This window comes from Crocuta crocuta, unplaced genomic scaffold (assembly GCF_008692635.1).
Source record: "Crocuta crocuta isolate KB4526 unplaced genomic scaffold, BGI_CrCroc_1.0 scaffold866, whole genome shotgun sequence".
Classification (NCBI taxonomy): domain Eukaryota; kingdom Metazoa; phylum Chordata; class Mammalia; order Carnivora; family Hyaenidae; genus Crocuta; species Crocuta crocuta.
Genome location: NW_027531900.1, coordinates 234,008 through 246,045, shown reverse-complemented (window position 1 = coordinate 246,045; position 12,038 = coordinate 234,008). Strand labels below are relative to the sequence as shown.

At 44.9% G+C, this 12,038-nt stretch overlaps 1 protein-coding gene across 2 annotated transcripts in view; it reads left to right on the top strand.

Moving 5' to 3' along the window:
* IARS1 (isoleucyl-tRNA synthetase 1) overlaps positions 1-12,038 on the top strand; it is a 68,976-nt gene that overhangs the window by 54,281 nt on the left and 2,657 nt on the right. For both annotated transcript variants that reach the window (XM_077773960.1, XM_077773959.1), the window contains exons 28-33: positions 162-257; positions 1,017-1,193; positions 1,992-2,097; positions 8,319-8,444; positions 9,693-9,836; positions 10,411-10,563. In XM_077773960.1, coding sequence (XP_077630086.1) covers positions 162-257; positions 1,017-1,193; positions 1,992-2,097; positions 8,319-8,444; positions 9,693-9,836; positions 10,411-10,563 — 802 coding nt within the window. The remainder of the gene's footprint in view (positions 1-161; positions 258-1,016; positions 1,194-1,991; positions 2,098-8,318; positions 8,445-9,692; positions 9,837-10,410; positions 10,564-12,038) is intronic.

The window sequence follows — 12,038 nt, the reverse complement described above, 5'->3', positions numbered from 1 at the left end:
CTCCTTCTCTCTCTCTGCCCCTCCCCTGCTCACAGCTATCTCTCTCTTGCTCTCAAAAGTAAATATTAAAAAACTTTAAAAAAAATTTTTTTAAAGTAAAAAAATTGTTAAAGAAAAAAAAAAAAAAGAAATGAGCACAGAAAAGGGCTCNATTCCTACAGGCTTTGGTTCTCTTAGACGTCACCCCCGACCAATCCATGGTGGATGAAGGAGTGGCTCGGGAGGTCATCAATCGCATCCAGAAACTTCGCAAAAAGGTCTGTTTGTCACATTAAGTACAAGCAGACTGAGAGTTTTGCTTGGTTGGTTGGTGTTGGTTGTTGGGGAGGACGGGAGAGGCAGGTAATGTAAACAGGTAACTGTAATTGAATAAGGGGAATTAGCCCCGGATTTGCAGTGTGTACATTGTACCCTGCAGGAAATGTGGGCCCTTCCCTCCCTTCTCAGTCACCCCAGGCTGGACGTGACTCTTTTGTTTCTTTGACTGGGAGCGTTCAGCCAATCTGGCCCTTGTCCACCGCTTCCAGTTCCCCAGAGTTTCTACAGAATCCTCTTCTGGATAGGTAGCCCTCCTGACTGGCACAGGTCACCAGACATGACAGCGAGCGTCTGAGGAAGGGCTTCTCACTCAGGGAGACACTGTTATGTCTGGACTGAGGGGGTGGTCTTCCTCACTATGGAGCTGGGAGCCAGGACGGGTGCATAATGCCCATTACCGGCCTCACCAGATGAGGCAGCCAGGGGGCCCCTACCAGTCCTTAGGCGAAGTGTCTGAGACCAGTGGTTCTGGATCTTGGGAGTCCAGCACGTAATGGGGTGCTTGTGAGCTCTGCCTGAGTTCAGAGCTTTGTAAGCGGGTTTGCACTCCATCACCCATTTGTTTCAGATGCGGGTTGGGCAGGAGCCTGTGCCCTTCCATCATGATCCAGCACAGGACTGTCAGCCATGCTCATCTTCACCATCCTTTTTGATTAACAAATGTGCTTCCCTTTTAAATTTTCTGTATGTGCCTTCAGTGCAATCTGGTTCCAACTGATGAAATAACTGTTTACTATAAAGCTAAGTCTGAAGGGAAGTATCTGAATAATGTTATCGAAAGCCACACGGAGTTCATATTTGCCACCATAAAGGCTCCCTTGAAACCATACCCAGTTCCAACTTCAGATAACGTCCTTATTCAAGAAAAAACACAGGTAAGTTCCGGGTTCTGTTGAACTGTTAAATGATACAAGGTTAGATATTTATATTAAGTTTATGTAGTCATCTCTTAATATTGTGCCCTCAGTAGCGATTGGCACAGTCCTCAGTCCTGATACACTGGGTCAGGTCTGGCAGGAGGCATCCAGAGAAGAAGGGAGGGACTGTTCTCACAACAGTTCCCTGAAAAAACTAGCCAGTAGGTGCACAAGGATTGCCAGGAAATCATTGGCTACGTGGGTCTACTTTATTTAAAACTAGAGAAGTTAATATGTTGGATTCTGTGAGTGACTGTTAAAAGCACATAGCAGTTGACTTGAAAAACAGGTAACTTTAATGGTAGTAGATTGTACATAAAATTACAGCTTCATTTCCTGTTGGCACATTTTCGATGTAACTATGAAAATGTCATACCAAGACATGGAAGATATTGGCCATAATTCCGAAATAGGTCATTCATAATGGAAAGAAGTTCCTTTCTGTGTTGGTCCTGTATTTAGTCATTTGTCCTTTGTCTCATTCCTCCTCTATAGGGGACAGGCTGGTCTGAATGTCACTGTCTTTTCAGTGGATAAAATTACAAGATTTCATTTCCGTTTTGCATATTTTTTAAAAAACAAGCTGAAAAGAGAGACATGAAGGAAAAAGTGGTAGCTTTTGACTGTTTTAGTGGTAGGATTGAGTATTCTCTGAGAACTGTACAGAGCTCTCAGCGTGAGGAACAGTTGCGGTGTTAGTTGGTGACACTATGGTCGGTGCTGCAGTTACTCAGTCACATCCTCTCATGTGCCCAGTTAAAGGGATCTGACCTGGAAATCACACTCACCAGAGGATCAACCCCGCCTGGGCCTGCTTGTGCCTATGTCAATCTTAACATTTGTACAAATGGCAGCGAGCAAGGTAAGAATAAATGAATCCTGTGATTTGTACTTTATTTTTTAGCTACACGTATTAATGTCTTTTTTTTTTATTTATTTTTTTAATATTTATTTTTGAGAGACAGAGACAGAGAGGGGGAGGAACAGAGAGAAGGAGATGAAGGATCCAAAGCAGGTTCCCGGCTCTGGCTGTCAGCACAGACCAGCCTGACTCGGGGCTCAAATTCACGAACTGTGAGATCATGACCTGTACTGAAGTCAGACACTTAACCTACTGAGCCAACCAGGGCCTCTAAACCTATGAATGTTTTTAAGGTTGTTTATGAGATAACTAGGAACATCGTATAACTTTCTCTTTCTAATTGCCCTCAGAATGAATCCATAGAAGTAAATGACTGAGCTTGCACTTCCAGGAAGTAGAGTAGACATACTTTTCCCTTTTCCCACAGAGTACAACTAAACACTCTGGGTTTGATACATAAAAACAAAAAACAGACATCAGAAGAAGCAGACCAATGAGGGACCTTGAGACCAACCAGCAAAACTGTGGAAAGTTCCGTAGTGTTTCGTTTTGTCTCACCGATCGCAGACTTGGAGCTGAAGAAGTCGACAACCTGGAAATGCCAAGTGCAGACAAAAACGTTCCAACAAATTCTGCTTTTTCTAGACAGAAGACCTGGAGGGGTGTACCTAGCAAGACAGAAAACTTCTAGACAGTGTCTTTTTTACTGCAGCCAAACACAACAGAAGAAACTATGGCCCCACTAGCACTCACAGCAGCAAAGTCGAAGTGAGGAGCCTAGACCTTTGCCGCACTGAGGATCCTCAGAGCCCTGTCTCCCACAGTGGTGTCAGAAGCCCAAGCACTGAGCTGGGACTCTCATCCTACCTGGGCAGCAATAAGCCCCTCTGCCCAGTACTATCACTGAAACCACTGGGCAGTACCAAGGCATCCAGTCCCTCACCACCACGTAGAGCAACGAGGCCGCATACTCCCACCATCCTGCCAGGGGACCATGAATGCTGCACAGGGAGTGGTGAGGAGGCGCTCCTACTCTTCAAGGCCAGGAAGATATCTTCAGGTGGAACTCTCTCCTCTTGCCCTCCGCCCCTGCAGTACTGAGGAGTCCTGACCTTTGTGGCAGAGGAGGCTGAACCAGGAGCCTAGACTTCTCCTCCCACCAGGCAGGAGCAAAGCAGTGTCCCTTTCCCTGCCAGTGTGATGTCACAAAGTCAGCTAAAATAGAGGATTTAAATAAGAACCAATCTCAGTACCTCACACATCCAGGTTTTAATTGAAAACCATCATATCAATAACCAGGAAGATCTTAAGCTGAATGAAAAAAGACAGTACATGTGAACACCAAGATGACAGAAATGTTAAAATTATCTGACAAAGTGTAAAGCAGCCCTAATGAAAATGTTTCACGGAGGGATTACAAACATAGTAGAAACATGAAAATTTTTAAACTGATAAATATAAGACTAGAATACAAAACACAGTGGATGGGTTCAGTAACAGAATAGAAGGGATAGGAAAGAGTTTGTGGATTGGAAGATAGAACAATAGAAATTACCCATTCTGAATGAGTGGGTTTTTTTAAATCTGAACAAAATGGATAGTCTCAAGGATCTATGGGATATTAACAGAAACTTAATATTCTATCCCTGAATTCTGGGAGAATGAGAAAGAAGATCAGGACTGAAAAACTATTCAAAGAAATAATGGCTGAAAACTTCATAAATTTGGCAAAACACGTACACCTACAGATTCAAGATAACTGAGACAAACCCGTGTCCCATAAAACCCAAAGAATTCACATCAAGACATGGCAGAGTCAAACTTCTGAAAACTTAAGACAAAGAAGGAAAACATCCTGAAAGCAGAGAGAGATGTGCCCCCCTAACTTCTAGAGGAAAGCAATTGGAACAATATTGGATTTCTCATCAGAAACCATAGAGTCCAGAAGGCAGAATGCTACATTTCTGTCAACCCAGAATTCCGGATCAAGCAAAATATCTTTCATGGTGAAGGGAAAATCAGGACATTCCAAGTGAAGGGAAACTAGAAGAAGTTGTTGCTAACATGACATCCGAAAAGAATAAGTAGAGGAAATTCTTAAAACAGAAAGAAAATGACAAAAGAAGACACGTAGGGACAGCAGAAGAGAAGAAAAGACAATACAAAGAGTCAAAATATAGGTAAATTCAGCAGACTTTCCTCCTTGACTGTTCTAAATTATTTGATGGCTGTAACAAAAACTATGACATCTCTGTGTACGGAAGAATATTTAAGAGAATTGAAAGTAGAAAAGAGCAGAGTGATAGAAAGGGAGGTCAGATTCCTTTGCTTCCCTCAAGCTGGTCATACGCTGACACTAGTGGTCCAGCAGTTGTGTGTACATGAGGTACCACCTGGTGCAACCACTGAAAAAGCCTGTTCCTAGAGAGAACATACAAAAACATGACAGAAGTAAAAATAGAATTCTAGAATATGTTCATATAACCCACAGGAAGCTTAGAAAAAGAAAAAAAAGTAGAAAGCAGAAAATTAAAACAGAAGGCTTAAGCTAACATGAATAATTACACCCAAATGGGGGGTGCGGGCACAGGCTGGCTCAGTGAAGCATGCGGCTCTCAGTCTCTGGGTCATGAGTTCACACCCTACACTGGGCATAGAGTTTACTTTAAAAAATAAAAAAGGGCCATCTCAGTGTCTCAGTTGGTTAAGCATCTGACTTCAGTGCAGGTCATGATCTCAGGGTTTCTATGATCGAGCATCACTCCAGGCTCTGCACTGACAGTGCAGTTTCTCTCTGCCTCTCCTAAACACGCTCTCAAAGTAAAGAAATAAACTTTAAAAATAATAATTACACTAGGTGTAAATAGTTCTAAATAGACTAGTTAATAGAAATTGGCAGACTTGGGGCACCTGGGTGGCTCAGTCGGTTAAGCATCCGACTTCAGCTCAGGTCATGATCTCACTGTTTGTGGGTTCAAGCCCCTCATCGGGCTCTGTGCTTGACAGCTCAGAGCCTGGAGCTTGCTTCAGATTCTGTGTCTCCCTCTCTCTCTGACCCTCCTCTGCTCACGCTGTCTCTCTCTCTCTCTCAGAAATAAATAAAACATTAAAGAAAAAAAAAAGAAATTGGCAGACTTGTAAACACACACTACCAACTATGTGCTATATATATAAGGAAGTATTCAAATACAACAGTATAAGTAAGTTGAAAGTAAAAGGATAAAAAAGGATGTACCACACAAACATTAATCAAAGAAAGCAAAAATGTCTATGTTCATTACAACAAAGTAGACTTCATAGCAAAGAAAGTCACCAGTGACCTGAATAATGAGACAGATGTCAGTCCACAGGGAAAACATAATGATCCCAAAGGTGGATGTATCTAAGAATAAGAGCTACAAACCGCAGGAAAGAAAGCTGATAGGCCGTAAAGGAGAATGCGGAAATTCATAGTTACAGTGTGAAAACTGAATATATACCTCTTTCAGCAAATAGTAGAACAGTTTAGAAAACCAGAATCTAATCAGTATTAATGGAACAGCTCACCTAGCAACAGCGGAATGTGCATTGTTCTCAGACTCCCACAGGATATTTACTGTGGGATGGATTGTGGTATGGGCCGTAAAACACATTTTAGGGATTGAAATCATATAGAGTTCTCTGGCCTTGGGGAATCAAACTGTAAATTAGTAACAGGAAGGTGAAAGCAGAATCTCCACACACTGAAAACTAAACAAGGTTTTTCTAAATAATCCATGATGAGGAAAAATGTATCAAGGGAAAAAAACACATAAAAACTGAATGAAAGGGAAAATACAACATATCAAAATATGTGAACGCAGGTAATTTGTATCTCTGAAGACTCATAGTAGGAAAGAAATGTTTCAGGGCGTCTCCTTGGTAGCTCAGTTTGTTAAGCATCCGACTCCAGCTCAGATCATGATCACACAGTTTCGGAGTTCNCACGAACCGCGAGATCATGACCTAAGCCAAAGTCGGACGCTCAACCGACTAAGCCACCCAGGTGCCCCGAGATTACTTAAAAATATGTCAATCAATCAATCAATCTACACCTTGTAAAAAAAAATTCTCTGTGATATGCACCTGACACTAATAGGATATCATATGTTAACTATACCTCACCACTCATTGTTTATAGATTAAAAACAGACTTGAGAAACAAAGTTTATAATAAGTTTGTCTTAGAAAAGGCGGGAAGGGTGTCTGAAGAGAAAAAAGAGATGTCAATTAAAAAAAAAAAAATCAGACCCAAATGCCCTTGCTAGAGAATTCAACCAGACTTAAAGAAACTAACACCAATTCTATGGATTCTTCCAGAAAATAAAAGAAGAAACACCAATTCACTTTATTTAAGTAGTATTGACACCAAGGCCAGATATAGACAATACAAAAAACAAACAAAAAAACTCTATAAACTGATACTTCGCATGAATATAAAGTTCTTCCCAAAAAATCATGAACTAGGATATATCGATTGTTACAGGAAAAGCATTTGCCACAATTCAACATCCATTCAATGATAAAGAGGAAAAAAAACTGAGAAAAATAGGGAAAACTCCATCAACTTGGTAATGGGCATCTAAAAATAAACCTGCACATACCACTATACTTACAGGGAAGAGATTGCATGTTTTCTTCCCAAGATCATGAAGCATATTCTCACTGCTCTTACTCAGCATTGCACTGAAAGTTCTGTCCTGAAACACGGCAAGAAAAGGTATACAGATCAGAAGGGAAGAAATAAAACTGACCTGAGGTGAAGAGGACATGATTGTCTACATAGAAAATCCTGAGTAATCTACAGATTGACATGTGTCCTGGTTCGCCCACCAGCACCATCACCAGCTAATGCCAGGATGGCCATCTGTACTTTTGGACCTGTGATGATGGCCCCAAACTGCTACTCAGGTTCCATGATGCGTAGCATGTAGCTGGTCTGATGCTGCCAACATTCTGGCTCACTCAGTAGAGCCCGTCTATGATCCCTGATCCTATGGAAGGAGGTGGTCAGACAGGCAGCAGGTGTGCATCATTATGTCAACAAGGCCAGGGTTCTGTGTCACTTTCAGTCCCAGGGGGCATCAGAATGAGCAGTAACCAGACAGATGGGGCCTATCTCCCGCATCTGCTGACTCCCAGTGCTGCCGCTTTCTGGCCTGAGTGGCCAAACAACTGGGAAGAAGAGCTCCCAACTCCAGCAAAAGTGTTTTTCCAGTACCGTTACCACCACCTGCCTTCACATGATGTGGTACGTGTTGTCCTTTCTGTCTGGCCGAAAGCACTCACATGGCAGAAAAAAAACCTGTAAATGATCTTTAAATTTACCATCTTAAAGTATTCTTGGTGTTGTATATACTTTTGGGTTTGTATATTAATTGGTACTTTTTGTTTCTAAGGTAATTGAATAAAACCGTATTGCTTATAAAAAGGTAAAATTCATCACATTCACGAGATATCAGATAAACATAACAAAAATCACTTTAATTTTTGTACATTAGCAATGAACACATGGAGAATGAAATTTAAAGTTTCATACCATTTATAGTCTCTCAAAAAAGAGAGACTTCACGGGAAATCTAATTTTAAAAAGCGCAGGACTTACATGCCCAAGTCTATAAATTACTGATGAAAACATGGAGAGAGACATGTCATGTTCGCGGATTGGAAGATTCGATATAGTAAACATATCAGTTCTCCCCTAATTAATACACATGTTTAACTGCATTCCTGTCAAACCTCAACAGTGCTTTTTGGTAGACATAGACAAAATTGTAAAACCTACCTGGAAAGAGAAAGGAAATAAATAGCTAAAACAATTTCGAAAACTATGAATAGCATGGGAGAAATCACTCTACCCCATTTCAAAATTCACCTGAAGACTGTGGTGAGAGCGTAGCAGAGACACTGATCTGTGTCCCAGATGGGGGACCCAGAAATAACACCCGTAACACGGGACCAGAGGATTTTTGAGAGAGGGGCAGAAACAGTTCTGTTGAGGCATCTTTTTGCCATGTGGCACCAGGGGAGCCCTGGACATGCGCCTACAGCATATACAGACCAACTCAGAAGAGAGCACAGGCCTAAGCGTAAAACCAGTAGGAGAAACCCTTCAGGATTCAGGACAAGATAAAGAGTTCATAGACTTGACACCAAAAGTCCAATCCAGAAAAAGAAAAATTGAGGAATTTGTGGTTCTTTAGGTGGAGTATTGCTTCTGGAAAATCCAAAAGGCGACAACAGACTGGACCTTTTAAAGCTGAAGAGTGTCCTTACTAGCATTTTTGGTATTAAAAATGCAGAGCTGGCTGTCCTCCGTGATGAGACAGGTATGTGGAAAGTCTTCTGACCCGAGGCAGGTTGTTTGGTATCAGTTCTGCTCCACAGCTGTGCCTTGCTCCTGAGTCTGAGTCGCCCAGAGGCCCCTCAGCAGATGCAGCCTCCCATCCTGCCCTCTGCCACTCTGGCACAGGCTGGGGTCTGGGCTTCAGAGGTTCCATGTAGTGCCTGTGTCTTGCTAGACCCAGATTCTTAGTAAGATGAACTTAAAAAAAGAGACCTGTTGAAGTCTCTCGTACCCCAAAACATGACCTTCTTCTTGCCAGTGTAATTAGTTAAGAGGAGTAGCCCCAGGAGCAGGCAGGGACAGTGCCAGTGGAGACGCAGGCAGAGCTGGACTTGGGGGGCTGCAGGTCAAGAACCGGCACAGCTCAGCTGGCTGGGAGCCTCCAGGAGCTGGGGGAGGATGGGGAGGTGTCCTGCAACCTTCAGAGGGAGCAGGGCCCTCGGAACACCTTGACCTTGATACCTCATCTGTTGCCGTGATTCTTAACAGCAGCCACAGGACACTCTTTAAGAGTCTGAACGCTTTCTCAGGACTTTTAAATGGCTTAAAGGAGATCTGGATGGCCCAGGGGACTGGAGAGCCTTGTCAGTCAGGGCCTCAGCGAGGTCCTGCGTGCATGTGCCACCAGCTCGGCAGGGACCAGGGCAGGTTCACAGTGTCAGAAGCCCTCATCCTCGGTCCCGGGTCCCGGGGGTCCTGGGAAGTTCTGGGAGCCCCAGGTGTAGGTCTAGAGTGGAGGCCATGCAGACTGTCCATCAGGGACTTGCCTCAGCCACTTTCCCACACACCATGTCCACCCATCATCGCCAGTCACAGCCTCCAGCACCATCCATCTGTGTTGCCAGCCCTAAACAGTGTATAATTATAGAAGAAATCTGTATGTGTTCTGTTGTCTTGCTATTTTTCATGTGTTCATGAGTCACATACTTTTGTTTTCTTCTAACTAATTAGCATTTTTAATATTAGGTTTCTTTTGACACTGAAGTTTAGGATTCTGACATAGAACATTTTAAGAGGAGCAGTAACACACAGAATACCAAAGCGGGAAAAACAATTTTACCTTATATTTTTAAGTTATAAGGCAAGGTCCTTTGATAAAGCAAAATTAAGTGGAAAGCATCACTGCAAAGATATAGGATAGTTGAATAAGTAGGCAAAGATAAATGACTTCAGCTCTGAACTGTGTACCCCTGAAAGAATGATTTCTTGTCGCTGTTTTTGTTATTTTTAGAAATGCGAAACCAAACTGACTTACTGAGTCTTAGTGGAAAAACACTCCGTGTGGCAGCAGGCTCTGCCCCTGCCGTGGTAGACGGCCCCGGCTCCGCGCTCTGCCGCTACATCAACCTGCAGCTCCTGAATGCGGGCCCGCAAGGTGCGCCTCCCCAGCCACTGAACACCTGGGCAGGCGGGTCTGGGGCGCTTGGCGTCAGGGTTCCTTCCGCTTTCCGAGTCTCATGTGCTGATGGGAAGCGTGCGCCCCCTGCTACTCTAGGGGGCACACTCGGGCTTGTGTCTCTGTTATGTGGAAACATTCTCCAGCCACCTCCGTCAGCAGATGAGGTAAACTGGCAGGTAAACGTCGCAGCTACATGAAGCAGAATGAAATGCTAAGGTGCTTTAAGTCTTCATTTTGGTTTTTTCTTTTCCTGAGAAGTATTCTGGAAACTGTTGGACATGTCCATGCATGGGTCAGCAAGACTGGATGGATGGGGTTTTTTTCCTTGCTATTTGGGGCCCCCATTGTGTGCATGTGTTCCCAGAGTGTCCCTTCCCCAGCTGCAGACTCTTATATCCGTGGGAGTTTCCTTTCCCTCTGGGAGGCAGTTCAGGCTATCTCTGCAGACTGGACGCCTCCCCCCCGCCCAGGGCCCCACTGTTCTGCACTGGGTCCGGCAGCCAGAGGGTGGGCTCTCAGGAACTAACCCAGCACTCTGTTTCTTCCGTAGAGTGTGTGAAGGGAACGGTGGGCACGCTCCTGCTGGAAAACCCCCCTGGACAGAACGGACTCACCCACCAGGGCCTCCTGTATGAAGCAGCCAAGGTGTTTGGCCTTCGTAGCAGGAAGCTCAAACTGTTTCTGAATGAGACTCAAACAGATGGTGAGGACATGAATGCCCTGGCTACATTGTCTTCATTTCTGTGTTTGTCAAGAGTGATTGTTTTTAATGGTTACTTATTTTTGAGAGAAAGTACAAGCTGGGGAGGGGCAGAGGGAAAGAGAGAATCCCAAACAGGCTCTGCACCATCAGCACAGAGCCTGTCGCAGGGCTCAAGCCTACCACCCATGAGATCATGACTTAGCCAAAACCAAGTGTCTCACACCCAGCTGACTGAGCCTCCCAGGCTGCTCCTTGATTTTTGAAGCTTCTCCCCGGCACAGCCAGACTACTCGCTCTTCTGCTTTAGCCTTCACTCCCTCATCAGCCAGATTTGAGCAGAAAACTTTTTTTTCTTTCAGAATTGAAAGCTTGGGGTCTTCTCAGGACTTTTCTGTGCTGCATCCTGCTCCGGGCATGCGTGTGGCTTGCTAAGTTACACAGTTCTCGTTGTCCAAGGGCATGCCATGCTGTCCTTCACTTTTCTCCCTGGCATTGAGCCCTCTGTTGTGTCAGCCACAGTCTTGTGCCCCCGGCAGCTGTGGGAATTTTGTTTGCCTAACCGTGTTTTCAAGCAATGCCTACACTTACCCCCCGGGTGAGCTCCGATCAGACAAACTAGAGACAGGCATCTTCTGGGAGCCCTGGAAGTGGCTCCCAGTCACGTTTGGACAAACACCTGCCTTTGCTCTGTTCCTTCTGGGACTATGGAGACCTTGGGCTCCTGTGTTCAAGCGCATCACCAGCTGGGGGATGCGGGGCAGGGAGCCACACGGTGTGACAGCATGAGTCTCCCTGTGCTTACAGGTTGCCTTTTTCTTGATCCAGCACTCACTTGCAGTCCACCTTTGGTGGTTTCTAGAGTTCTGACAACGTTGTTTCTGTTTGTTTCTGGTGTTTCTGAGGAAGCCCCGTGTAAAGAAGTGTTTCTCTAGATCTTTGGGGATGCTGTCAGCCCAGGCCCATACAAACTCCATTACTCAGGGCCCCAGTGGTGCGTGAGGGCCGGAGTCTCATGGGGATGTGCTCAGTCCGTCCCTGCCCTCCTGAAGTCAGGGTGTCCGCAGCGCCACGGTTTCTTGGGAGGACAGTCCGGTCCTTGCCTCCCCAGCTTCTGATGGTCCCAGGCATTCTTGACTGTGACCCCATCACTCTGACCCCTGCCTCTGCAGTCAGAGTGCCTCCTCCTCGTCTGTTCCCCGGTTCCCAGGAACTGGGACGTGGGCGTATCTTTGGGAAGGCCTGTGGTTAAGCCCACTACATTCCCTTAACCGTCTTCCGGGTGGTGAAGGGTCTGCTGCCATGGGTTCCTTATTCTGGCCCCAGATTTTGTGGGGGCTCGGGGTTCCTGGACTTCCCAGTCTGTGCAGACCCCAGGCTTTTCTCATTTCTCTTCAGTAGCCATTTAGTGCCGAAAGCTTTAGGCCACCAGGACCTCCGGGAAACCTTAATGTTCAGGTACCTCTTGGGATCCATGA